The 25,081-nt window shown below is 38.7% G+C and overlaps 2 protein-coding genes and 1 pseudogene across 3 annotated transcripts; 1 reads left to right on the top strand and 2 right to left on the bottom strand.

Annotated features, from left to right (window-relative positions):
* The first annotated feature begins 15,964 nt into the window (after positions 1-15,964).
* Positions 15,965-21,502, top strand: LOC146392794 (uncharacterized; annotated as a pseudogene). The gene is made up of 13 exons (XR_014802712.1): positions 15,965-16,003; positions 16,182-16,343; positions 16,852-16,924; positions 17,017-17,312; positions 17,597-17,676; positions 17,949-18,050; positions 18,156-18,361; positions 18,477-18,569; positions 18,645-18,807; positions 19,801-19,898; positions 20,028-20,181; positions 20,387-20,513; positions 20,785-21,502. The product of XR_014802712.1 is annotated as an uncharacterized LOC146392794 (transcript).
* Positions 21,503-21,622: 120 nt separating this feature from the next.
* LOC146392793 (uncharacterized) lies at positions 21,623-23,083 on the bottom strand. The gene is made up of 4 exons (XM_084938980.1): positions 22,959-23,083; positions 22,770-22,880; positions 22,261-22,537; positions 21,623-22,077 (listed from the first exon to the last, which is right to left on the bottom strand). Exons 1-4 carry the CDS (start codon positions 23,045-23,047, stop codon positions 21,853-21,855), a joined length of 702 nt encoding a protein of 233 aa, XP_084795106.1. The 5' UTR covers positions 23,048-23,083; the 3' UTR covers positions 21,623-21,852.
* A 346-nt stretch (positions 23,084-23,429) lies between these two features.
* LOC146392792 (uncharacterized) lies at positions 23,430-24,439 on the bottom strand. Its single transcript, XM_084938971.1, has one exon. It carries the CDS (start codon positions 24,277-24,279, stop codon positions 23,470-23,472), a length of 810 nt encoding a protein of 269 aa, XP_084795097.1. The 5' UTR covers positions 24,280-24,439; the 3' UTR covers positions 23,430-23,469.
* Positions 24,440-25,081: the final 642 nt, after the last annotated feature.

The raw sequence follows: 25,081 nt of genomic DNA, 5'->3' as shown, positions 1-25,081 counted from the left end.
TGTAATCAAATGGAAAAGTCTCTTTTTAAAACGTGTTTTATTAGTTTTAATCTTTTAACTTTATGCATCAAGCAAAAATTTAATTATATGCAACATTCTCTGACTGGAAGAAATTTGTTTAACATTTAAACCTATTTTCTGCACATTCCAGCACATAAAATAAAATATTTTTTTGTGTTTACACTCACTCTTTCAAATAGATGCAAGTAAAACACAGCAGAAAATAAATAAAGTCAAAGACTAGCGGTCCTGTTGCTCTATTTTCACCTGTAAAGCAGGAGTGGGGCAGGCGGAGGTTTACCCTGGTGCAGGTGTGGCGCAGCGGACATTGGAAGAATCCACGATTTTCTCTGTGAATTTCCCATTACGTGGTAGCACACTCGGTGCTTGCTTGGAAGTTTAGGGTTTTTTTCACTGTAAAAAGAAGTTTTCTTCCCACGCACAACGGACGCAAATGTTTTTGTCACTTTTTATGAAATCAAACACAAAATAAGGTCAGTACTTCCACGCTTTAAACGCTGCATGCTCATACTCTCTCCCGCACTCGATATATTATCCATTGTTGATCTGCACATAGCTGTAGTCACGAACGTCGCACTCGCTTACGTCACTGTGATGAGACATTCTCGCAAAAAAATCACGGTTTTAGTGCGTTTAGCAGCGTGCTTACGGGAAAGTAACGGTAATCTAATTACTGTTTTTGCAATAGTATTCCCTTACTTTACTCGTTACTTGAAAAAAGTAAATCGGATTAACGCGTTACTGCCCATCTCTGGTCTTAAAGCCATTAGGTGTGTTTGAATCCTGCAGCTTATCACACATTTGATTTCCATGTGTGACAACTGCAAGTGTCCAGAGTGAGGAGAGACTGAGGGACCCACTGCTGCACATCATCTGTGAGGCTTTGCATCCCTGATGATCCACCAGGACAAACTCAGCAGTGTGTGAGGAAGAGGAGGAGGAAGAGCCAGCAGCAGCTGACAGATGGAGAGAATAGACAGACTGTTCCCTGTTTGTGAAGGACTGCTAGAAAAGTTTAAAATAACTAATTGTCTGTCCTGAATCAGTCTTATTAGGTAATGTTCAAATAATTGTATCATTCCAGTGTTTTCAGTGTGGGAGAAAGTACTCAGGGCCTTCAAGTTACACACTATGAAAGGCAGTAACAAGTTTAATGTTCAGAAACCTAAAGTATGTATCAGCAGCAGAATGGAGCTAAAAATAAATGTTTGTTTCAGTTCTATGAAGCTTTGAGTATTTTGGATTAGTAGCACTGCTGTGTTAAGTATAAGAATGAAGAAAATGCAATTAACCCAAGACAGCAGTCAAACTCATGTTTATTTTCTTCTGCAAATTAGCAAATCTAAATATAGTTTTAGTTGAACATGTGAAAATATTTTTTTGAGATGTTATGTTCTAAGTTGAAGGCATTGTATACGTTTTTGTTGTTCAAATTTAGATGATGAGGATGTAAACCTGAGGTGGTAGGGCTAAATAAGTATATACTTCTGCCTACTCCTTTTCAAACAACTGTATGGAATGATTTTATGAAACGTTGGTGAATGTATATGTTTGAAATAAAAAAGAACTGAACTGAACTGAAATATGATGTAACACTATAGATCAACTTACCTCAGAATATATAAAGCATATAAACAATTACAGCAATATGATGCAACAAACACAGCAGTACTACTAATCCAAAATACTCAAAGCTTCATAGAACTGAAACAAACATTTATTTTTAGCTCCATTCTGCTGCTGATACATACTTTAGGTTTCTGAACATTAAACTTGTTGCTGCCTTTCATAGTGTGTAACTTGAAGGCCCTGAGTACTTTCTCCCACACTGAAAACACTGGAATGGTAATATTATTTGAACATTACCTAATAAGACTGATTCAGGACAGACAATTAGTTACATACTTAATACATGTTCATACTTTTATTACACAATCAGAGAGAAAGAAAAAGAGAGAGAGTGCAGGACAGACAGACAGGTGACAGTCTCAGGTGTATACACTGCTACAAACAGGAGGATTTAGTGTTTGTGTTATTACGAGTGCTAAACAAGAAGAGTTCCCAGATGGTACAGTGGACACATGTGTGACTCCTGTGATTAAAGCATCTTTCTTTCAGCTTAACGAGTGAACCGTCAGCTCGTTCAAACACACGTTAAAGTCCGTTTGGCTCGACACCACCGAACAGAGGCAGCAATGTAACGTAGCTAACATTAACAGTGCAGTGAATCCTGCTTGTGCCGTGATATTCAGGACTGCAAACCAAGCAGCATTCACTGACTTTCAGCTTGTTGTGTTTGTGGATATATGACTGACTTTAATTATCCATAAAATCATCACATTCTCTGTAAGATTAAGGTCAACTATTGAACAGCGTATAATTTAAAGGCTTTAAAACCAAGTTGACGCTGGAAGTACAAACATCACTAATGTCACATAACTTGCCGACATGTGGCCAACATTCATGTTTTAATGTTCTTCATTATTAAACAGTCGCACATAGATAAGTGACATAATATTCAGTACTTATTTTTGACAGTTTACTCTTCGGCCGCCCCGCTTCAGGCATCCGCCGTTTTTTTCCGAACAAAATATCCACACCGCCGCGCCATGAATTGTGGGATTTATGGGACCACGAAGTCTACACCGGACCACACTTCAAATTTGGGGAAATGAACGGCGTATTTGTCAACCGCATTTGGAGTATACTTCAAATTTGGAATCGGTCTCCAAATGCACACTACGAAGAATGTGGTCGCTGGATTGGGACACAGCCATAGCCTTCATAAATGCCACAATGTGGGTCTTAGTCAGTTATCCAATCAGCAGCATCTTATAGAGGTCACACATCTTTGTGGCTCTTTCTGATTGGATGATTGGTGACCCCTCCATTTTTGGTTTTTATGTAAAGCAAACTGAAAAATCTATTGGTAACTGAGATTTCAGGCATCATCAGCCAATCCAACCACTTATCACTATTGTAGAGTCTTTACCTTACAAGTGCCTTCGGATGACTGTTGCTGTGACGGCACTATATAAATAAAACTGAACTGAATTCAATTGTTCCAAAATATTAAAGGTAGTGATTCAGAATGAACGCTGAAAAATAGGTTAACTCAAGTTGTGTCTTTTCACTGGTTTCTACAGTCAATGCGTGACTTTTATTGACTGTGTGCAGCTCGTTAACATGCAGGACAAATCGTAGTCGGGCACCCTGATTGGACATCTGTCAATAGAGGAATTAACGTGCTGCCCCCCCCCCCTCGTCCTGTCTTTGGACAAAGGTTAGACAATCCTGTAGAGGCGACCCCACGACCCCCACCACCACAATGAGATTGACAGCAGGATTAAAGTCAGAGCTTTTCCCCTGAAGACCTCTGAGAAAACTCTGAGATTGACAGCTGGGACTGAAAGAAACGTTCTGTTTCTTCAATGCGACAGCTGAAGAGGGTTTTTTGTTGTTGTGTTTCACTCGTTACACACCATGGAAGCTAGAAAAAAATATCTACTTCTTGTTCTTTTGACTAGCCAGTTAGGGGTCACCACTGTTGATTCTCCTTCCCTACATCCATTAAATTTCTCTGAGATCTTCCCCTTCTCCTCTTGCCTGGCAGCTCCATTTTCAATATCCTTTGTCCAAATCCACTATCCCTCCTCTGCACATGTGCACAGATCAAAAATTTTAAAATATAAATATAATATAAATAAAAGGGAAGATCGGGTATGATTTTATCATCATAATATCAAGGTCAAAGGACAGCTCTTATGTGCCATAATCATGCATTATTAAGTCTCATCATTTTCCTACACATCCTCAATGTGTGAGCTAGCATCAGCCAAAATGATGAGACCAATGTAGGCTGCCCTTCACTGCTAGTTGCTCTGTTGTAGTCTATACTAAGTGTCAGGTTTTCATTACAGCTGAGAAATCAGCAAAGTATACCTGAGTATCAATACGACGACAACAAATCAAGCTACCAATATCAGGCACACTAGTTACGGTTGGCTATCCGACCTAGCTTGCTATCGTTGCTTTGTGACATTATATGATGAACTAAAATCAGTGCTTTTACACATTAGTATCATAACTGGTGAATTAATTTCAACAATTATAACCAAGTAAAATTTTTACTCAGATGTAATTTTGCTAGTGATAATTTTAGCAACCAAGATACAGTTCGTTAGCTAACGGAAAATTATCTATAGCAGTCTGGTTATGGTTAATTTGTAACATTAGCTGATAGATTAATATTAAAGTGGCCAGTTATGAGATTAGCTGACATGACATATTTCACTACGAGTTTTTCAGATGGCTAAATCTGAAGTCTGAATCAGTTAGTCAGACAGGCTTAATTAGAAAAACTAAACATTAGCTCCTAACACAGACAAACTTGATACCAAACCTAACAGCTAGCTGGTTAGCCTTAGCTTGCTCTTTAATGTTGTCTGTATCTAAATCCTCTGTGAAACCATATCAGTGTAAGTCCTCTTGGAGTTAGAGTCTATTCGTGCTGGGAGCCAGTCATTTAGTGATGTCAGTGATTAGTCTAGTCCATTTGTAAGCCAGTGTTAGCTAGTGTAGTGCTCTTTTGACACTGGAAGCAGAGGAGAGATGGCACTAAAGAGCTCTGGGACATAAACCTCACATGTTTTGGGTTTTTTCCTCTGAGTCCTTCATATCCAAATCATTCTACAGGATGTTAAGGGCATCTGGGCAAAGATTTTATTTTACATCAGGTCACAGTCAGTTCATAGATCAGCAGTAAGTGTTTAAATATGTGATAAAGTGAAACCTTAATAATGGACTGGGATTATTTTATGTTTAGAAACTATGACTTATTGGTTAGAAAATCAAACATTTATCAGATTTGTACCTTATGAAGTTGGACAGCTTTATAATTAAAGACACCTAAAAATGTGTCGTGTGCACAGCTTAAAGAAGGAAACAGATCATTTTCAAACTCCCAGCACAGTAATCAATTTAAATGCATTTAAACCTTGACTATGAAGTGTTTCCCCCGAAATAAAACATCTTTTTCCTAAACTTCACTGAAACACCCTGTTTCTCAATGACTGGATCCAAACTCTCCAGGATGTTTTTTGTAATTTTCCAGTAATTCACATCTGAGCAGCATCTGATTAAGAAACTATAAAATGACATGTCACATAACATTCAGGATTTCACAAATTGCCACTAATGCTGTGTTAGTCAGGAGAGCGAGGAGGGGGCACGGAGGAGAAAGGAGGAGAAAGGAGGTCCAGCATCAGGAGCCAGAGGGCTGCAGAGAGACTTCCAACAAAAACTCAAGCAGAACTGTGGACGTGAAGCGTGAAATGGTCGAGAGGCAGCCGTGTGCCTTCCTTAATGTGTTTATGGTTCTGGACTCCGGGACGCTTTCCAGACCCACTTTAAGGCTAAAGAGACTCCAAGTGCCCTCCGGCGAAATAACACAGCCAGCTCCGTGACTGCTGACACATGAAAACAAGACCGGGTTTCGATCCAGATTCCTGAGCAGCTACTCTCACAGCCACAGCAGTCCTGAAACCTGTGCCAGCTCACTCCTCCTCCTCAAACTGACTCCTGGAGGTTTCGAGCCCCAGGTGAGGGCTGGAAGGCCTGAAGGCCCATCACTGCTGAGCCGACTGTTTAAATACAGCAGACATGAAGCAGTTATGTATAAACGTGTACAATATCAGGGACAGCGGATCCCTGATCAGATGTGTAAAAGGCCCACAGGCACTCAACAGTGTGAGTTCATTTTATTTTTCTGTATTTGTAGAAAATGCATCTCTTTGTCCTCATTTTGTGATCATTTTAAGGTGCAGATGGTTCCCAGAGGTAGAGCAGGTTATCTACTAACCCAGTGTCTGTGGGCAAAACCCAACCTTAAATTCCCGTTGATCCACAAACTATATAAAGATGGGCATACCATTCTGAAGCCTAAATGGAGGCCAGTGCTGCAGGTCACCGAGTGGGGGCAATTATTACTTTTTAAATGTCTTTCTTTGTGTTCTCATACACCTGCTGTTTCCTTTGTCTGTGACAGATATTCTCAAATGTTCCTGTTTAAATTGAATGACTCTGTGACTCTTTTATCAATAACAAACCACGGAGAAGTCACCATAATCAGGAAGCTTCTGTTTCAAACTAAATCTGAACATCTGGTTTGCAGATGTGCTGTATTTCAGATATTTTGTGCAGAAACTCCCAGAGCAGTTAAACTGGAAAATTATGACTGTCAAAATTAGATGGCTAATTATCAAATAATTACCAAAAAATTGCAATAAAGTCGAAGCTTATACTATTTAAAAAAAAAATACACATTTCCTTGTCACACCAACAGCCCAATTCCTGTAAAAACACTACAGGAAATATTTTCTGATTAAAAATATACAGCTCTGGTCTTAAATGAAGGGTTAGTGACTTGAAGATTAAACCTGCATTCGTTCATCATAGACAGTATAAAATATGGACGTAGCTTTCAGTTTTTAAAAGTGCTTAAAATCGGCATTATTTTAAATGACCAGCAGGGGGCGATAGCTCTGGTTTTGAAAGGACTTCTGTGGGAAAATGGCGACCGATATCCTGGCTCTCTGACCATCTGCAAACTAGTAAACTAGTCACTGGTTTCAGGTCAAATTGAAGAAAACTTGGAGTCATGTTATAAATAAAGATTGTTATTGTTATTTCCTCCACGTGAGTTTTGTGTTGGCCATTTCCTGTTTTAATTTGGTAATTTTCTTTTTGTTTTCTCTCCTTTTGTAGATTGTCTGCGCCTCGCTATTAGGTTCACCTCAGGTTCATCAGATCAGTGTATTTATATTCCTCTTCTCCTCATTGAGTGTCTCAGCGTCTTCTTTAATTCGTCAGAGACTTTTTGTTTGTTCATCGAGCTGATTTTCAGAGTAAAGTCCTTAAACTGCCTGAAACTGATTTCATAGAACAACATAACGAACACTCATCACTCATAAGGATGATGCAAAGCTGCTGTAGTAGAGTCCAAGAATGAAAACATAGATGGGGGAATAAGCAGAACAGATCTATTTTAAGATTTCCTTTTATTGTGAAACATTTTCGAGAGACTTGAAACATAAGAGAAATCGAATTATGTGGTTAAAAAAAAATGTGTCAGCTGTCCAGATAAGAGGGAAACATAATGTGTCAAACTCAGCTGCAGAGTATCTGATGTTTGCTGATAAAATGATCGATTTACGGGCGTCGCTATCAGTGTTTTAAATGTTAAACTGAGATTACGTTTGAGTGTAATTCAGCCGAAACTGACTGAACTCAGCAGTAAAACGAAAGAAAAGAGGTCAGCGCCTGCTTTCCCCTTAAATATTCACACTGATGATTGAGTACTCACACATTTAAAACACACACAAACACACTTTAAACGCACACACACTTAAAATTCATCCAAGTCCACGGCCGACCATTTAGATTCAGGTCATTAGACGCCTGAAATGTGCATCTCAATATGTGGGCCAACATTTATTAGGATTTTTTTTGACGGCTGAACGACTGAATAATTCATTTTTTGTTGGGGGCACATTATTTATTTATTAATCAGCCTTAAATTTGGACTCAGATCAGATTATCCGGCTGCTTTCCAACACCTTTCCTGCCTGCTTTTGACTGTTTTTTTCCCTCCTTCCTGTCAGTGAGGATTTCAGGTCTGAGCAGCGGCATTAACATCAGCTGCTCATTATTTGTTCCATTGATTTCTGCAAATGGCGTTTCCCCAAAATATCAACCGCCCATTAAACATTATGAATTATAGATGACAGACGGGGCTGCTGGGAAACAAAAGGCAGGGCGTCCTCTCTGCTCCCTCTCCAAAATAAATGAGAGTGAGGTTTCTTTTCAGAGTAAAACAGCCGTTGAAAGTTTTTGGGGCGCTCGCAGCCGAGGTAAATCTGCTCCGACTGACCTCAGCGCTGTAAGGAGCTGAAAGTCTTGCATCACGAACTCTAACCAACTCCAGAAAAAAGGCCTTTAGCAAAATCTCTGCATAATTTAGCAGAATATATAGTTTTTTTCCCCACTAATGTGTAAATACTCATCGAGCGTGTATGTTCTGCAGATAATGAGAATGATGAACAGAAAGGAATAAAGTCTTAATGCTCTGCAGAATAAACACGTTTAGCAGAAACTTGCGGCAGCGTTTGAAGCTTCGCACATCTGTCACAGATGCGAAAACACATTTTATTGAACGTGTCACTTTTGAACGCTGTATTTCATGATTGTTACAGCACACTGAAATTCTGGTGAGTTCTTTGCTTCTGAAGACAAGTTCTCCCTTTAAACTCTACAAAACAACTTTGTCTGATTAAACCACATTCACAGGAAACCAAACTGTGTCTCAGAGATGTTTGTGCTTGTAAAGGAGGAGGTCAAGGTGGATGGAGGGCGGTGAAAGCACGGGAGTCTCACCGTTTCTGTATCCTGTTAACTTCTACTGAGCTGCTGGTGACCAGACTGGTGTTGGTTTTTGGGTTTTCATCAACCCCCTTTTTTTATTTGTTATTCACTTGTTATTAACCTCTGTCTCTCTTCCACAGCATGTCTTTTATCCTGTCTTCCTTCTCTCACCCCAACCGGTCGCAGCAGATGGCCCCGCCCCTCCCTGAGCCTGGTACTGCCTGAGGTTTCTTCCTGTTAAAAGGGAGTTTTTCCTTCCCACTGTCACCAAAGTGCTTGCTCATAGGGGGTCATATGATTGTTGGGTTTTTCTCTGTATGTATTATTGTAGGGTCTACCTTACAATATAAAGCGCCTTGAGGCGACTGTTGTTGTGATTTGGCGCTGTATAAATAAAATTGAATTGATTTGAATTTAATTGCTTAAATGGAAATCTTTAAGGACAAAATTCATGACAGAAGTTTGCTTTTAACAATAATATGTTCCAGGTCAGGTTTTTAATGCTTCTTTAGGTATTCATAGGGCAGGGATAGTTCAGTAGGTAGAGTGGTTGCCCCATTATCGGAAGGTCCACTGAACCGCTACTCTGAGGTACCCCTGAGTAAGGTACCGTCCCTACACACTGCTCCCCGAGTGCCTGCTTAGTGGCTGCCCACTGCTTCACTGAGTGAATGGGTCAAATGCAGAGAAAAAAAAAAGTAATTTCCCCACGGGGATCAATAAAGTATACATTATTATTTAGTGTGTGGCTAAAATGGAACCTAACCATACCCTGATGTGGTTTGCCAGTGGCCTGGTGGTTATTAAGAGCTTAAGGTTGCCTAAATATGTGTGGTTCAGGTGTCTGTATTAAAACATCGCATGATCTTTCTGCTTCACGAGGTTCTAGCCATCGATGAAGAGGTTCCAAGAGTCTGTAGAAGGCCTTTGTGAAGTTCCATTAGCTCTGGAGAGGATCTACATCTCATTAGTTAGCCATTATGTTGTCACTTGGGTGGCTCTAATGGTCCTTAGTTGGGTTAACAATCCACTGGATGAATTTTAGAAGGTTTGTATCTTCCTTTCAAAGATTCTACAAAGACTAAAGGGGTAACTAAAAAGGTTCCACAAGGACTTCATAAAGCTTTTAGGTGTCTTAGATTTCCCTTACGTCATCATTTAAATGCCTCTGTTGCTCCTTAGCTGGGCTTTGCAATCGATTGAATGGGCAGAGGTGTCCTTTAGAAGGTTTGTAACTTATTTTTTAAAGGTTCTACAAAAAAGGGTTACTAAAATGGTTCAACAAGAACTTCTTGTACCCATCATTGAGAAGGTTCCACAAGTCTTTAACTGGTTGTAGACCGCTCTTTTGAAGTTCCAGTTCCTCTGGAGAGGTTCTCTGTGTCATCAGCTGGCCTTCATGTAGTCAGTCAGGTGGCTCTAGTAGTCCTTTGGGCATAGTGATACCTTGGGTGCCTGACACTGCTTTTTAAAAGGTTCTAGATAAACTGTCCTTTAGGTGTTTCTCTAGTAGGCTTTGTTTGATTGTTCAACATACCCTGGAAAAAGGAAAAGCTCTGTAGTTTGTACTGTCAACAGGTTTGAGTAGGTAATAATACTGAAAAAGAATTATATAGTTAATCAGTTAATGATGATCAGTTTCACTGCCCAATATTGGGAGACAAGAAGATCTGACTGTTTTCTAAACTGTGCTTACCATTAAATTAATGCCTAAATGAAAGTGTTTCTGCTGGCGTAGTACAGTTTAAGTTTTCTTCTTTCAGTGGCAGCCCCACGAGGGAACTCCAGTCAGTAAGTGGACAAACTGACACATGTATGGTTGCATGTATGGTTAACAAGGAGAAGGGTTAGATAACCTGTTTCAGAATTATATTTTACTGCTTGCACATTAACACAGTTTATTTCAAACTAGGGGGGACAGCAAGAGGTTGCTCCTGAGAATTCCTAGTGAGCATCAATAACAACACTTTAGACACTCGTTAATAACTATCCTCTCATTGTGTCTGCCAGCAGCTTGCACAGTTTGCAGATCTGTAGGTGGCGGCTTTGTACCTGTTTATCTGTAATACTGCACACCTAGCTCGCAGCACCACCATCATAATCATCAAGAAATCTGAAGAAACCAACCATCTGCTGCTACAGATCATTCTTAAGTGCTGCTTGATGTTTCTTGGCTTCATGCCTTCGGTTCTTTAAGTTAAAGAATTAGAAATAAACATTCTTTATATTGACCTGATTTTGCTGTCATGATGTTCTTGTTCCTCTTTGTTTATCTGTTTGTTGGCTCCATAACTGATATTTGTAGGAAAGTTGAATTTGAGCCAAATATAATTGATTAGTTTTTGATTCAGATCCAGATTTTTTTATAAGTATTTCTTAACATAGAGTTGTTTTTGTGTCTTTTACTATTTTCTCATGAACTGTGCACTGACTGAAAATAAAATCTGGCTCATGTTATATCATCTTGTTATCTGTCACTGTATTTTATTTGATGCAGATTCAGATACAGATAAAAATATAATTTTCTTGCTATTATTAAAATAATAAATAGACAGTTATTGCACAACCTCAGCTGTATCCTCCGTGCTGTCCAGGATCAGAATTTGATTTAACAGTTTGCAGCTATTTGGCAGGTTTCTTCATTCTGAATTATTTCACTGTCATAATATTTCATGTTGTTTATATTATTGAATTATGATTAATCTTTAAGTTTGGAGAATCGCTGCCAAGAAGAACCAGAGCTGTTCAGGATGCTGGTGGCGAAACAACGGCTTACAAAACACTTCTGAATCTGTCACAGAAAGAAAAGGAAAAGATTTAAGTGATAAAGTAATTTGGATTTGATCTGATCAACACTGACAATGTTCTAGTAAATACTGGTGAGGTATTACAGTTTCTATATACTTCTTAATTTTCAGAGATCATCGGTAAGTCGTGAGGTTAATGTGTTGATTTCTTGGAGGTGGTACAGAAACAGTTAGAATATAATTTTCCGTTCGGGCTAAAATAAAATGTTCGCCACTTTTTAAAGCTCACATGAATTAGTCCCTTGAATATTTCAAATATATGGGTGAAGACAAGAAAATTTCTTCATTTTAGTTATAAAACTGTGTTGACCAAGGAAAAGAAAAACAAAAACGTGAGGATTTCCATCCATGTGCATGAGCAAACAGACTTTTTGTGACTCTTTCATGTTTCGCCACATGGCTGAGAGGTCTCTTATGAAGCTTCAGGATCTCTGACGAGCTGCTGGAATTCATGATTTGGCCTTGATGGAGTCACTGAGGAGGCTCGAGTGGTCTTTATGTGGATGTAGGTTTAAGTGGTTGTTTATGGGGTTCCTGTGATCACCGAGGGAGGTTCTGTTGGTCCAAACATACATCTTTCATCTTACAAATATAAGTGTTAGGGTGTTTTAAAAAGTTTTAAAATAAGAGAAGATGAGTGAACACTGTATTCGTACAGATGTGTCAGTTAACGTATTAAATGTTCCCCACTGAGGCTGCAGATGTGCAGGGTCTAGATTTTTGCGCTGCATCGCCGCTTGCGCAGATCTGCTGTCGCCTTCCTCATTTATTTTTGTCCATCAGCGAGTCCCTCCTGGTTTCTTCATCTCGTGGTGTCCAACTGGACCAGCATGGCAGAAACTCGCCCATCACCGAGCGAGCGTTAAACCCCAAACACCCAGGGTGGGTGTTTTCGTTGGCCGAGCCTGGGGGAGCACGGGGGCCTCTGTACGGTGGCGTTGGGCAGAGATGGACGCAGGTAGATATTGAGTGCGACAGCCATAATGACTCCCAGCCATCTGGCAGTGCTGTGTGTCAGAAACAGAGCGGATGACCGCTGCAGAGAGGAAACGCTAAGAGCTGCAGTGAAAACTTAATCGCCTGCTCTGTGTTTCAAGGCTGCAGCAAATGGTTTGTATGTACTCTCCATCTTTATACTTCACTGTGAGGAAGTGAGGACGCTTTGAGAGGTCAGTTAGTCAAGATGCAGCTGACGACATCCTAAAGGAATTGAGAAGTTTCTGTGGGAGAAACAAGGAGCTGTGTTCAGTTTAAAGGGCCAGTTTGAGCTTTAAAGCACATCCAAGGACTAAATAAGTAAATATGAGTGACTAAAGTCATCCGATTTTCAGTTTATTCTTTAACCAAACACACAGCAAAGCAAAAACATCACATTAAAAAGATACAAAACCACAATCAAGACAAATGAGTTTGCCATAAGTATGTGACAGAGCTGTTCAGTGATGTGGTCAATCTGATTTTCTTTTCTAATAAAAATCTGTGTCGCTTTTTAACCTCAGATCAGCCGTTACTTCAGAGGCCTCAACCCTCAGCCGCCCAACTAACCAATCTCAGCCGCCTTTTCATTGTTAGTGGCCGATGGCGAGGGAGTGTCCGCATGATCATAAAAGACTAATCAGCTGATAAATCATCAAACCTTCAGAGACAGCGTGAAAACTGGGCCTGTGCGACCTTCAGTTTCTTATTTGATCCTCAATTTTCTGATAAACAGAAAGAGAAGTAAACATGGAGCCATCAGCCTGGACTTTATCATCATTTCTGTAAAAAATTTAAATACAAACGTTCACCTTTAATCGTGCAGTTGTGCAGGTGTGTGCATGAGCTAAAGTCAGTAACACTGTTCTGTAATGATCTGTTATTAAGCATTAAGCAAAAAGTGTCTCAAAGGGAATTAAAGGGAAATTAACCCAAAATATTCTGCAATAAAAGCGCGCAAAAACAACATTAAAAAGCCCGCATCAGCCCACACATCAGCGATTCAGTTGTTCTTGATAGACGGTGCTGTTTACTTGGCATAAATGAGTGTTATTTCCCAGAAACTGGAGATGAGCTGGAGAGAGAGTCGTGCTGTAAAGAAGAGGAGCGGAGACAGTGATTGAGTATCCACATGTTAAACTCATCTTCAGTCCTGGCTTCAAGCTTTCCTCCTTCAAGTCACACTGCGCCCGCTTTGAATGTTATCAGCCGTTATCGCTGCCATAGAAGTGACAGCAGGCGCCCTCCTTTACATCCCAGCTGCTCCCACCTATGAGGGTTTCACGGACTTTCAGCAAGGAGAGCAGACTTTGTGTTTGCTCGACCTCGTTAGACGACATCAGCAGATACCAAGTGGATCACTTTTTGTTCATATACTTTAAACCCGCTGCCAGTTTAGTTTTATGAAGCACAAGTATGGTAGTAACAGTGACTGAGTATTCTTATCCTGTTACATGGCCATTATCAGTCCAGTGTTACTTACTCAATAATACTAACACAGTACTTTTTCTACTTGTATGGGTTTTTTATCACATTACTTATATAAAAAGTACTATATCATCTTTTCTTGTGTTATGGTACATTTAAGTTGTAAATTTTACTGCCTTTACTCTCTATAGTACTTCAAAGTTGTAATTTGACAAACTGTTCCAGTTAGGTTTTTGTGTCTTGTAACAAAGTAAATGAAAGTTGGGAGTACTGTTGAATTTAACACTACTTTTAACAAAAAATACTATCATAGTACTTTTTATAGTAACTGTAGCTTTTCCCCCCACTGTTACTGTTGAAGCAACAAAATTACATTTTGAAGGGAAGACATTTTTTTTCATGCAGTGTTATTTTTAGATCTATTTTTTGGAAAATGTTGTAACTTCCATCTAGTTTTTCTTAACTTAGCAAAGTATAGTACTTTAACAATGCATTTTTTGTATCATTATTATTGCAGTATTTTTTATGTGTTGTTCCTCGAATTGTATTTTACTTTTACTGCAAAAACTACTCTTAAATTTTTGCTGCTATTATGGAAATATTAACAGTTAAACTGTATCTTTGATTTTAATCTAAGATTATTGGAAAGTAGTTTTCACAGACTTTACTAAAATACCTTTTAAAAATGCATTTATATTTTTATTTTTCTTTGAATGTATATTATTTGTAGTGAATCTCTTTGTATTTTTACCAAAGTACAGAACTTTAAATTTCGTATTTTATGACTGGATTTTTTTCCTGATATTGTACCACCTTCTCTCTTTTACTGAAATTTGCTCCAGTTGTATTTTAAAGTTGCAGTTTATCGTAACGTGGTGTACCACAGAGGTGCTTTTCTGTAGTTTTTTTGGTCACTTTTAATGCAGTACCGTTGTTGGCTTGGATCGGAGTATCCTCCGGTTTTCCCCCTGCTCCTGTTTTTTCTGCTTGACCAGCAGATGCAGAAAGGCCTGGCTGAGCTGCAGATCTGTTTTCCTGGAGGGCCGGGTCTATGTGCTGGGTTCACTAGGTGTTTAGTGGCGATGCAGGTCTGCCAAGTATGATGTTACGGCCTTCCCATGTTAATGTTCATTCAGGAAGGACCTTTACTGCCAGAGCAGCGGGAGGGAGCCAGCCAGCTGTGAAAACACTGTTAAAGAGGCTTTAGAGCTCATTTCACGAATACTTGAAGTTCACTTATTGAAGGGGAAAAAAGAAATTAATGGACTATGCGCTGGGCTTTTCCTTATTGTACTTCCATGAGATTTCTCCATATGTGCCGGTGAGCGCCAAGTCCAGCCCCCCAGTGAAACCAGATCCTGATGTTCCACGTACGGAGGCGCTGGCCTTTCCCCTCCGCTCCTGCTCTGGGATCAGAGTTTGGCTCGCTGTGCCGGACCAGACTGTAAACTTTCACCTCGGAGACGGAAACAGCGAGAGGGTGAAGGACAGAGAGACGAGGTCGTCCTGCTGCTGGAGGGCCCTCAGGGGCCGCCGCGGGGCAAACGACTAACTTGGAAGCACTGATTGGCTGGTAATGTGAGTTGGGGGTAACAGTGATGTCCTTCACTCCCTCAGACTCACCTCCTCAAGACCCTCCAGAACCTTCCTCAGCACCTTCAAACTTTATTAATGACCTTTAATACACATTAACAACCCCTAGAACCTTTTTAGAATTGTTGTATTCAACAATTTTACCAGGTAAACATGTTTTCATGCAGGTGAAATCCAGACTCTGAATAGAAGCTTGGTGTTATCTACATCTAGTAGCTATAAGAACATTCTCCCCCTGCACAGGTGCTATGAAGGGGAAAATATCCAGAGACCAAAACAGTTTTTCTGTCAGGCTGTAAACTATGGAATCAGAACGATGCCACCTTGAAACCGAAAAAAATATTGAAACCGAAAAAAAATATTGTAACTGAAATAAATGTACTGAAAATTCTTGTATTGAAACCGAAAAAAAAATTGACAGTGAAAAACAATTAATTGAAACTGTAATTATTTTGATTTCGCTTACAATTTTTTTTTTTTCGGTTTCAATCCATTTTTTTTCGGTTTCAATCCATGTTTCGGTTTCAATCCAGTTTTCGGTTTCAAACCATTTTTCGGTTTCAAACCATTTTTCAGTTTCAATCTGCTGGCACTGTTTTGGCGTCCGGAGGCGCGCTTGAGGGGGCGGGGATTCCGACCCGCATGAATTTGCATAAATTATAGAGTCCGTTGTTCGTGCTGACCAAGCTGCCATTTTTCTCTTTTTGCCTCTTTCAATAATGGCTGCATCAAGTTCAAGTGGACCCTCTAAACCACAGGTAAGTAATCATTTTCCGTCGTCTTTCTTTGCTATTTCACTCGACTGGACATAGGTGTAGTTTTTATTAGCTAAATCTGGTGAAGTTGTGGTAAAATGCCAACATTAGCCTATTCGTTGTAGCAAGCTAGCTGGCAGCTAAAATTTGCTAAATTCAGTGATGCCCCTGTCTCTTTCAGGAGTTAGAGGCCCGTGTTATAACGGCGGCACAAGATATAATCAACAGGTTAGCTCAAAGTCTTCAGCAACCTAATACCACATGTATACCAAATGCTGAGCACTCTCACGAGCACTCATTTGGACAAGCCGAGACCCCAAAAGATACAGTGCAGGCGAAGATGGCAAGGTTAGAAATTGTATTGAACCATTATGCTTTTAATCATTTGGATTAGTAAAAAAAAAAAATCCCTGCATTTTGAAAATTATTTCTGCTTCTCACATATAGGTCATTTCCAGGATTTTTTACCAAAAAAGGGGGAAAAATCACTTTTCCCCACTCCAAAGTAGCACGCTGAGGCCTAAATCCAGCAAGCCATTCAGTGTATATATATATCTAGTGAATAAAGGCTGCACCAACACTCCTTCTGCTACTGAGGAGCTGCAGCTGAGCCAAGCAGGGCTGGGAAAGAGATCCCTCATCTTGACTGATGATATGAGCCATACAATGGTAATGTAGTTAAACTTATATAAGAGAAATGCATTTACATTACAAAAAAAAAACATGTTCTATATCAAATCATAATGATAGACATGCAAATGATAGTTGGTTTGGGTCATATATTAGCACTGATAAAAATATTTCTGAATTATGTAGTTTTACCAATTGTGTCCCCTTATGTACTGTTTTAGATTAATAAACTGATCACTGAAGAATATCCCAAAATGGATGGAGTGCAAGGATGGTTGTTGCACAAGTCATCAGGTGCATAATTTTCCTCTTTGAAATTATTTTTTTTAGATGCTAGTGAAAGTTGAAAATGGTACAATGTTTTTTCTATTAATCTGTGTATTTAGATGGTCAAGGTAGGAGGAAACTTGTAGCAATTCCTCCTGATGTAAATGGCTACACAGGAAGACTGATCCGCAACGTTTCCAGTGCAGGAAAGACCCTCTTATATGTTGTTCCGCTGCAGCAGGACCTTGATCTTACTCCTCTTCCATCAGATGCAGCTGAATTTCAAACCATGCCAAAGGCTTCTTGCCAGGTGTGCAAGGAAAGTATGCCTCTGCATATCCTAGCACTCCATGTCAACAATTGTGTGAAGTCTCAGTCAACAGAAGAGGAAGATGGGGTGAATTTATGTTATATTGTGGAATATTGCCTTATTAACAGTCTATAAATATTTGGGATATTTGTGCACGTAATTATAGAAGGCTTTTTTTGTGTGTGTGACTATTCTGTTTTTGTTAATGTACAATACATTGTAGTAATTACAATTGTACTTCATAGACTGATGTCCAGCTTCTGTCTGTCATGAATTCACCAAGTTTTTGTAGAGAGATACTCTTGACATGAAGCAGGTGATAATGTTCAATCCACATATTTACAAATCATTGTTTCTTTTATGTTTTAACAGTATTTTTTTTTCTCTAGGACATGAAAGAATGCCCAATCTGTGTTTGCTGCTTTCCAGTGAATGAGATTGCCCAGCATGCAAGCCTGTGTGGTGAAAGGTTCGTTCAAATTTATACATATTAAACACATTTTCCTATGTTTACATCAGATTCCTTTTTAAAAATTTTAAGCCATTACAGTTTTGAGCTCAGTATGTAGTTACAGTAAATACTTACTTGGTCCACATTTTAATGCTTACAGTATATTTGAAACACACAATGTAATCACCGTACCTATTAAGCTCAGGACCCAATTTAAATGGCAGTAAAATCAGTTAAAAGACATCATAAGTTACATCACATATATTTTTGCTATTGTTCATAATTTTTAGACCTGAGGACACTTCCACTCACATGACAGACGTTTATGTCAGTACTGACTCTGAGTGCAGTGTGCCAAGCAACAGAACAGATCCTTTGACTGATTTAGTCAGGTATGATTTATATTATTTGCCCTTTCAGATTATCTGGTTTTGTTTATAATACATTTGCTTTCATTTTAAGAAACAATAATCATTTTATTTTTTATTTTTTCTCAGTGAAGCAGATGTGCTACAGTGGCTTTCAAGTCAGGTGGATACCAGCAAAAACTTTAGGATTTGCATCACTCGCAATAATCTTGTTCAAAGAGGCTTCATTCAGTGGCAACGACAGAAGAAGGCTTCCCCTGTCAACAAACTCCACGTGACTTTTATCGGAGAAGCAGGAATTGATACTGGTGCATTAAGCAAAGAATTTTTGACTGGTATAGCTATGTACATTGTACTTACAGTTCAGATATTGAATATGGCCAAATCAAATAAAGATACAGTATAAGGTTAACCCTTTAAATTATTTTGTCTTTCTGTATCTCTATGTAGAAATGATGCATGGTATCGACTGTTTGAAGGCAGTGGCAAGAAGGGAAAGAGTCCTGTCTACTCTATCAGTGATTTAGAAAGTAGTTTCTACAGGTTTGTCTGTTTTTATACATTTCCCAGGATTATGTAGCATATGAAGCATGTTAAATATTTCTTTGTATCTTGCAGAACTGCAGGAGAAGTGTTTTCAGTGAGCCTTGCACAGGGAGGTCCACCACCATGCTTCCTGAGAAGCTGGTGTTATCAGTTTCTTGCAACAGGAAACTTCGATGTTCTTCAGCTGACCAAAGATGATGTGGATGACACTGAATATAGGTCTCTAATCGAAAAGGTGAGCTGTGTTTGTACAGACTAGTGGAAAAGTGCTGATTGTTTGTGTGTGTATACAGTGTTGGGGAGTAACGTAAGACATGTACCGGCGTTACGTATTTAAAATACAAAATATGAGTAACTGTATTCCGTTACAGTTACCGTTTAAAAAGGTGGTATTTAGAATACAGTTACTTTGTTGAAATATATGAATTACACAGCGGCAGCGTTACGGTTGCCATGGTTACAGGGTGACGCGTGCTCTCTCTGCGACTGTGTGTTTCCTGGATGAGAGAGAGCCTTTTGGTTGTTGTTGTTGTGCTAAGCTAATAGGCAGTGTTACAGTCATAGCCCTAAAGAATGTGGCCTCATGGACAGTCTAGTCCGTGTTGCAGGGAGAATGGACTGCCATACTCGTTATGTGTCTGTGAGCGAGGAGGGAGAAAAAAGAAGAGTGGAAAAGTACGAATTGTCATCAAGCAGAAACGGGAGCTGGAAGCATGTAAATATAATAATAACCACTGCAGCCAAAAAGAGTGCCTAACGAGCCCAGTTGTAAGTAAGCTATTAAGACACGACTGTACGCTGTGTTCGTGTTTTCCTCTGAAACAATAAGTTCCGTTGCAGCAGCCTTTCAACGCCTCTCTCTGTCTCTCACTAGCAAATTTGACCCAGACAACAAAGTAAAGCTAGTTTTTGGCTTCGAGCCCGACACGAACCTGACATATTAGCCAGAGGTCCCTTTACTATGGTTCGGAGCCGCGGACCTTCAGTAAGAGTAATAAATCACATTTATGTAGTTGTAAACAGCATGATAATATATTAAGTAATCCAAAGTATTCAGAATACGTTACTCTCATTCAGTAACGTAACGGAATACGTTAAAAAATACAGTTTGGGGCCTGTAATCTGTAGTGGAATACATTTTAAAAGTAACCTTCACAATACTGTGTGTATAGTTGCATAATTTCAAAAACTTGAAATCATTTATTGTTTTGTTTTTGTATGTTTTCAGGTGGAAGTGGCAGACAACCTGACAGACCTCACTGAAGACATTGTGAGCTGTGGTTACACAGGACTTGTGAAGTTGGACAAACGGGACAGTATAATAAGGTAGTATATTTTAATAGACAATATACCAACCAGAAACATTTGAAAGTAATATTTTGTAAGTTAAAACCCTGGTTTAGACCACCATACCCCATCAGTTTCACTAATGACTGTGTTTGCTTTTCTAAATAGATCAATTGTTGTGCATGCTACGGTGCGTCTGACTCCAATGCTACAGCAAATCAGAAATGGCATGAAGATCTACAACCTTCTGGAGGTGATTGGAAGGCACGAAAGTCTCTGTTCAAACCTGTTTGTTCCCAGCGATGAGAATGATGATACAGCGGTAAATATGTCTTTATTAATTTCAGTTGTTTAGTTTTTACAACAGATTCTAAAAATACATGTGATGCAGTAATAGCCCTGTGAGGACTTTTTTGTTTCAGCCTTTATTTAGGTTGCTCAGATTAATGACTATTGAAGAATATATATATTTGTTATTGTTTATTTGAAATCACAACACGTGACACCCCCCCCCCAAATCTCTTTAGCCGGATGCTGATTACATAATGAGCATCCTTGAGCCTGAGCTGAGTGAGAGGGGAAGTCCAAGGCATGCCAAAGAAAATGCCATCATCAACTTCTTCCAAGACTTCCTGGAGAACCTTGAAACCTCAGGTTTGTGCCGTCAGCCAGTTACTGGTATTATCATCAAACCAACATTAACACAACAGCTGTTACAAATATAGTGTTGTAACATTTCTTTCAAACGTACTGTACTCTGCAAAATTGTCATCACGGAACTGAAATCTCTGTAAAGATTTGTTTATATGTTTTGATGTTTTATACAATCTACCACATGTCTAAATGACAAAATTGGTTTTGCATATTAATAAATTTTGTGGCATGACAGTTAAAGATTTAAAGTAAGTCAAATCTGCTTCTTCAGATCAGGATAAAGACAAAAAGAGCTGTGAGTATGGGATACAAGTCCTACAGGACCAGGAACAGGACCAGGAAGAATACTGGATTTCCAAACACCAACCACCGAGAATGTCTGTCCCAGCGATTATGCAGTGGTTAACTGGACAAAGACACAAACCATGCCTTCCTTCAGAAAGGGCAAGTTTTAAAATACATGTAAGATTTGAGCATCAATGCAAAGATACGATGCCTGGACACTACATATGTTACCCACTTGTAAGTGCCTGCACAAACACAATCATCTTTCCTGTGGCACACATGAACTCATACACCGAGTTCACAGAAGTTATGACAACAGCTGTCACAATGGGGAGAGATTTCAGCCGTGTGTAGTTGACACTCAAATAGCATGCCATCACAAGTTATCCAGTATTGCACTGTATTTCTACTATTTGTGTAACCCTTTAAACCTATTTCAGTTCTTGGAACAGAGTAAAAAAGGAAAAAAGATTTACAGTTAGATTATTTTTCCATGTTGTTTCACTTACTTTTTGTTCTTATAATGTTAAAAACTATGTTCACAAAACGGAGGAGCCCATTCAGAAGACTGCATTCATAAAAACTTGAGTCTAAGATTCAACTTGTTCGCAAATTAAATTCTGTAAGTCTGAAGAAGTTTAAGTGAATTTTGTTTAAATATATTTTCTGTATATAAAGCATGTAGTACTATTTTGTTACTGAAAAGTTTTCCACTGTGAATTGTAAATTTATTGATATCGCAACTGTTTCGCTGAAAATAAATATTCTTACACTTTATGAATTGTTTTTTTCAGTCATTAAAATGATATCATTTAATTGTTTAGAGTATTTATTGGCATGACATGTTAAACAAATTTAATCAACCCAGTTACAAAAACATCAGACATGAGATGCTTAACTGACTGTGGCTACTTTAAACATGAAGTTATAAAAGGTAAAAACAGTATTTGATGCAATTAAAAAAAGATATAATCTGAAAATACATTTTAAGATTGATTGATTTGCTATTCTGTCATTACAATACAAATAATGTGGTCAAATCCTATGAGAAAGGCTAACTGAGTGGGTTCTGTTGTGTTACTGAATGAACTATGATGTAGTTCAGCACTCTCTCATAAAGGTCTCTTCCGTTGTCAAAGGAGGGACTAAGAGGATGAATGGCTGCCCTCAGTCCTGCCATCTCCTCAGGCCCCAAAGAACACTGTATTGGTGGAAGAACTACACCACCACTCTCTGGTCTCGAACAGTCAAGGTCCAAAGAGAAATGTTCTTGAATGTCCTGAAAATTCACTTGCTTTTGTTATGAACAGTATAACTATAGTATGCAGCAATTAAAAAAGTATGTTAAAGTCTTTAAAAACAAAGACAGGTGCACATGTTAAATATATGCATGTCTTGAATTTCAAGGTACAAAAACATAAGCGTTATAAAACATCTGTAATAGCACATTTTATAGTCATACCTCAGTGTTTTCTGGTGGAGCCACAGGATTTTGAAGAAGTCCAATAGTCCAAAGTTGATTAGGCGTAAGATTTTGTTCTGTTCGCAGGGCATGATTATCCCACCCGTTCTTGAAAGTGTCAAGGTCCTTCTGCAGACGTTCCACAAAGATGTACTGAGCACAGAACAGGTGGAGGCTGTTGGAGGGGTCGAGCAGGCTGTCTTCCTCAAGGTTGTGAAGTAGCTCATAATAAACACTGGTTACAGCCATCCAGACATCACGCCACAAGCGCTCAACTCTACAACATAAAAAATATCAAAAGAACACAGTAGTTTACAAATCCAGGCTTGTACCTGTTTTTGATTTACTAATGATAAAAGACCCATGTATTTAAAAATAAATGAATAAATATTGAATAAGACGCTGGTGAATGTGATGATTGATTTGGGTTTACAAGATATATATATATATATATATATATATATATATATATATATATATATATATTCTAAGTCCTGTATATAACTTACCTTTGATTGTGAACACTTTTTCCTGAAATGTAGCTTGCTCTGCCACAACCACGAACAGTAAACATGCAATGAGCAATGCCAACATTTTCGACACCCTGGTCTCCTCTAACTCTGCATGACGAAATAGAATACAAACAAGTGTTCAGAAGGTTGAATAATAATATAGCATGTATCAAGGTTGTACATTACCTTAAAGGAAAGCCAAACTGTTCAACAGAGCTCACAAAGAAGCCTAATGCAGTTGATGCCTTGTTATTATTTCCAGCACCAAGGTACATTATCTGGAAAATAATTTATGAATAAATGATTTTGTTTTGAAGAAACAAACACAATATCTAACAAACTAAGAACACCTGACAGTTATATACTTTCTTAAAGTAAAATAAAGACAACTCAACACTAATGAACGTAAATTTCTTGTCAAAGGATTGGAAGAAGAATACGCCACTTTCTCTCTATAGGGTAGTTAATTAATTTTGAGAAAAGAAATTGTGATTGCAATGGAATATTGTTTACTTTTCGCGAATAGCCATCAATCCCAGCAACTATAACTATGCCATATCTAAAAAAAAAAAAGAAAAATATGAAACACACACACGTCCAAGTATAACATTTGTCCACAAGTCAGAATTTATCAACTTGTTTTTTTCTTTGCTTACTAAACAGGAATTTTTTTTTTTTACTTTGTAGAAATAGAAATTTACCTGGATCCTCTAACTGTTAACGTAAAATGCCTTATGCTCAAATCATAAATGAAAATAGTTACAGTGTATCCAGAGTACTGAACATACAAACACGTACTGTACACAAACCTGATGAGTTTGTGGTTTGTATCTACATGGACCAATGAGAGGGGACCTTTTACAGAGTACACTCTTCTTGCAACACAGCCGACAGATGCCATCCTTTCTAGGATTCCTGCAGCATCTACCCTATGCATCGATGCAGACACTTGCTCCCATTTGACACGGTATCCCATGGCCTGCAGTTCCCCCATCATCATTCGATAGCCGATGTGTGGCAGTCTCCTTTTAACTGATCTAACAAGGCTGTCCAGCTCATCATCTGTGACACTGCTATATGATGCATGCACTGAAAGTCCATACTCTTGCATCCGACGAAATAATGTCCTTTTGCTGACACCCAGAAGCCGAGCTATACTTGGAATGGAAAATTTCATGTTGATGAGGCTTTGCAAACATTCTTCTGATATACTAAGTTTACGTTGTCCTCTCGCTGTGTATACAACATCAACAAGAGAAGAATGTGGGTGTCTCTCTCCGTCTTGAAAATTTATCAGTCTCAAAAGATTGGATAAGGCATTAAGAATATCTTGTGGTACTGCTAAAATATTACCAAATGACCGTATAAGTCTCAATTCATGACTGATGACATAATGCAAATAGTCCATATCTACAGGTCTGCGTTGTAGAGCTCCATGAAGCTTTGTTAGCAATCTTTCATAGAACTGCCTCCTTATTAATGGTACCTGGAACAGAAATTGATACATTTGCTAATAGTGCACTAATGACATATTAATCTATGCATACGTACATGAACACAACAGGAAGATAAACAAATTAAATCATTTACATAAACAAGTACATCCATTTCATAAGACTTTTAATGAATTTTAGTTCAAAATACATTTGTGATTTAAAAATACTTAAAAATGCAAAATATGTGAAAACTTTTTGTCCAGATTGGAGCAGAATATTCATATTTAAAATTTATTTAGTTACAAATGGCTTGGTACAGCACCCTTTTTACACTGACAGACAGGCAACTATTTTGTTTTAAAGAGCACGGCAAGCAAAGATGTATAAAAAAAACCAGGTGACCTGCAACACTGCCATAAAGACATTACTTCCAACCCTACACTTGTGTTACCGTTATGTGCCTGGAATCTGCCATTGCTTAATATGATATCATCACCACTGGCCACCAGGAATAAGGCTCTGGTACCCTTGTAGATACTTTTGCAGTTTGAACCTCAAATCCCTGTACTGCAGAATCCATTTCAAAGTTAAACTGTTTGTTTATTCACAAAAGAGACAGGGGCATCACTGAATTTAGCAAATTTTAGCTGCCAGCTAGCTTGCTACAACGAATAGGCTAATGTTGGCATTTTACCACAACTTCACCAGATTTAGCTAATAAAAACTACACCTATGTCCAGTCGAGTGAAATAGCAAAGAAAGACGACGGAAAATGATTACTTACCTGTGGTTTAGAGGGTCCACTTGAACTTGATGCAGCCATTATTGAAAGAGGCAAAAAGAGAAAAATGGCAGCTTGGTCAGCACGAGCAA

Source organism: Perissodus microlepis, chromosome 2 (assembly GCF_051167445.1).
Source record: "Perissodus microlepis isolate ML-2025 ecotype Zambia chromosome 2, ASM5116744v1, whole genome shotgun sequence".
NCBI classification, from domain to species: Eukaryota; Metazoa; Chordata; class Actinopteri; order Cichliformes; family Cichlidae; genus Perissodus; species Perissodus microlepis.
This window is presented reverse-complemented; position numbering and strand designations above follow the sequence as displayed.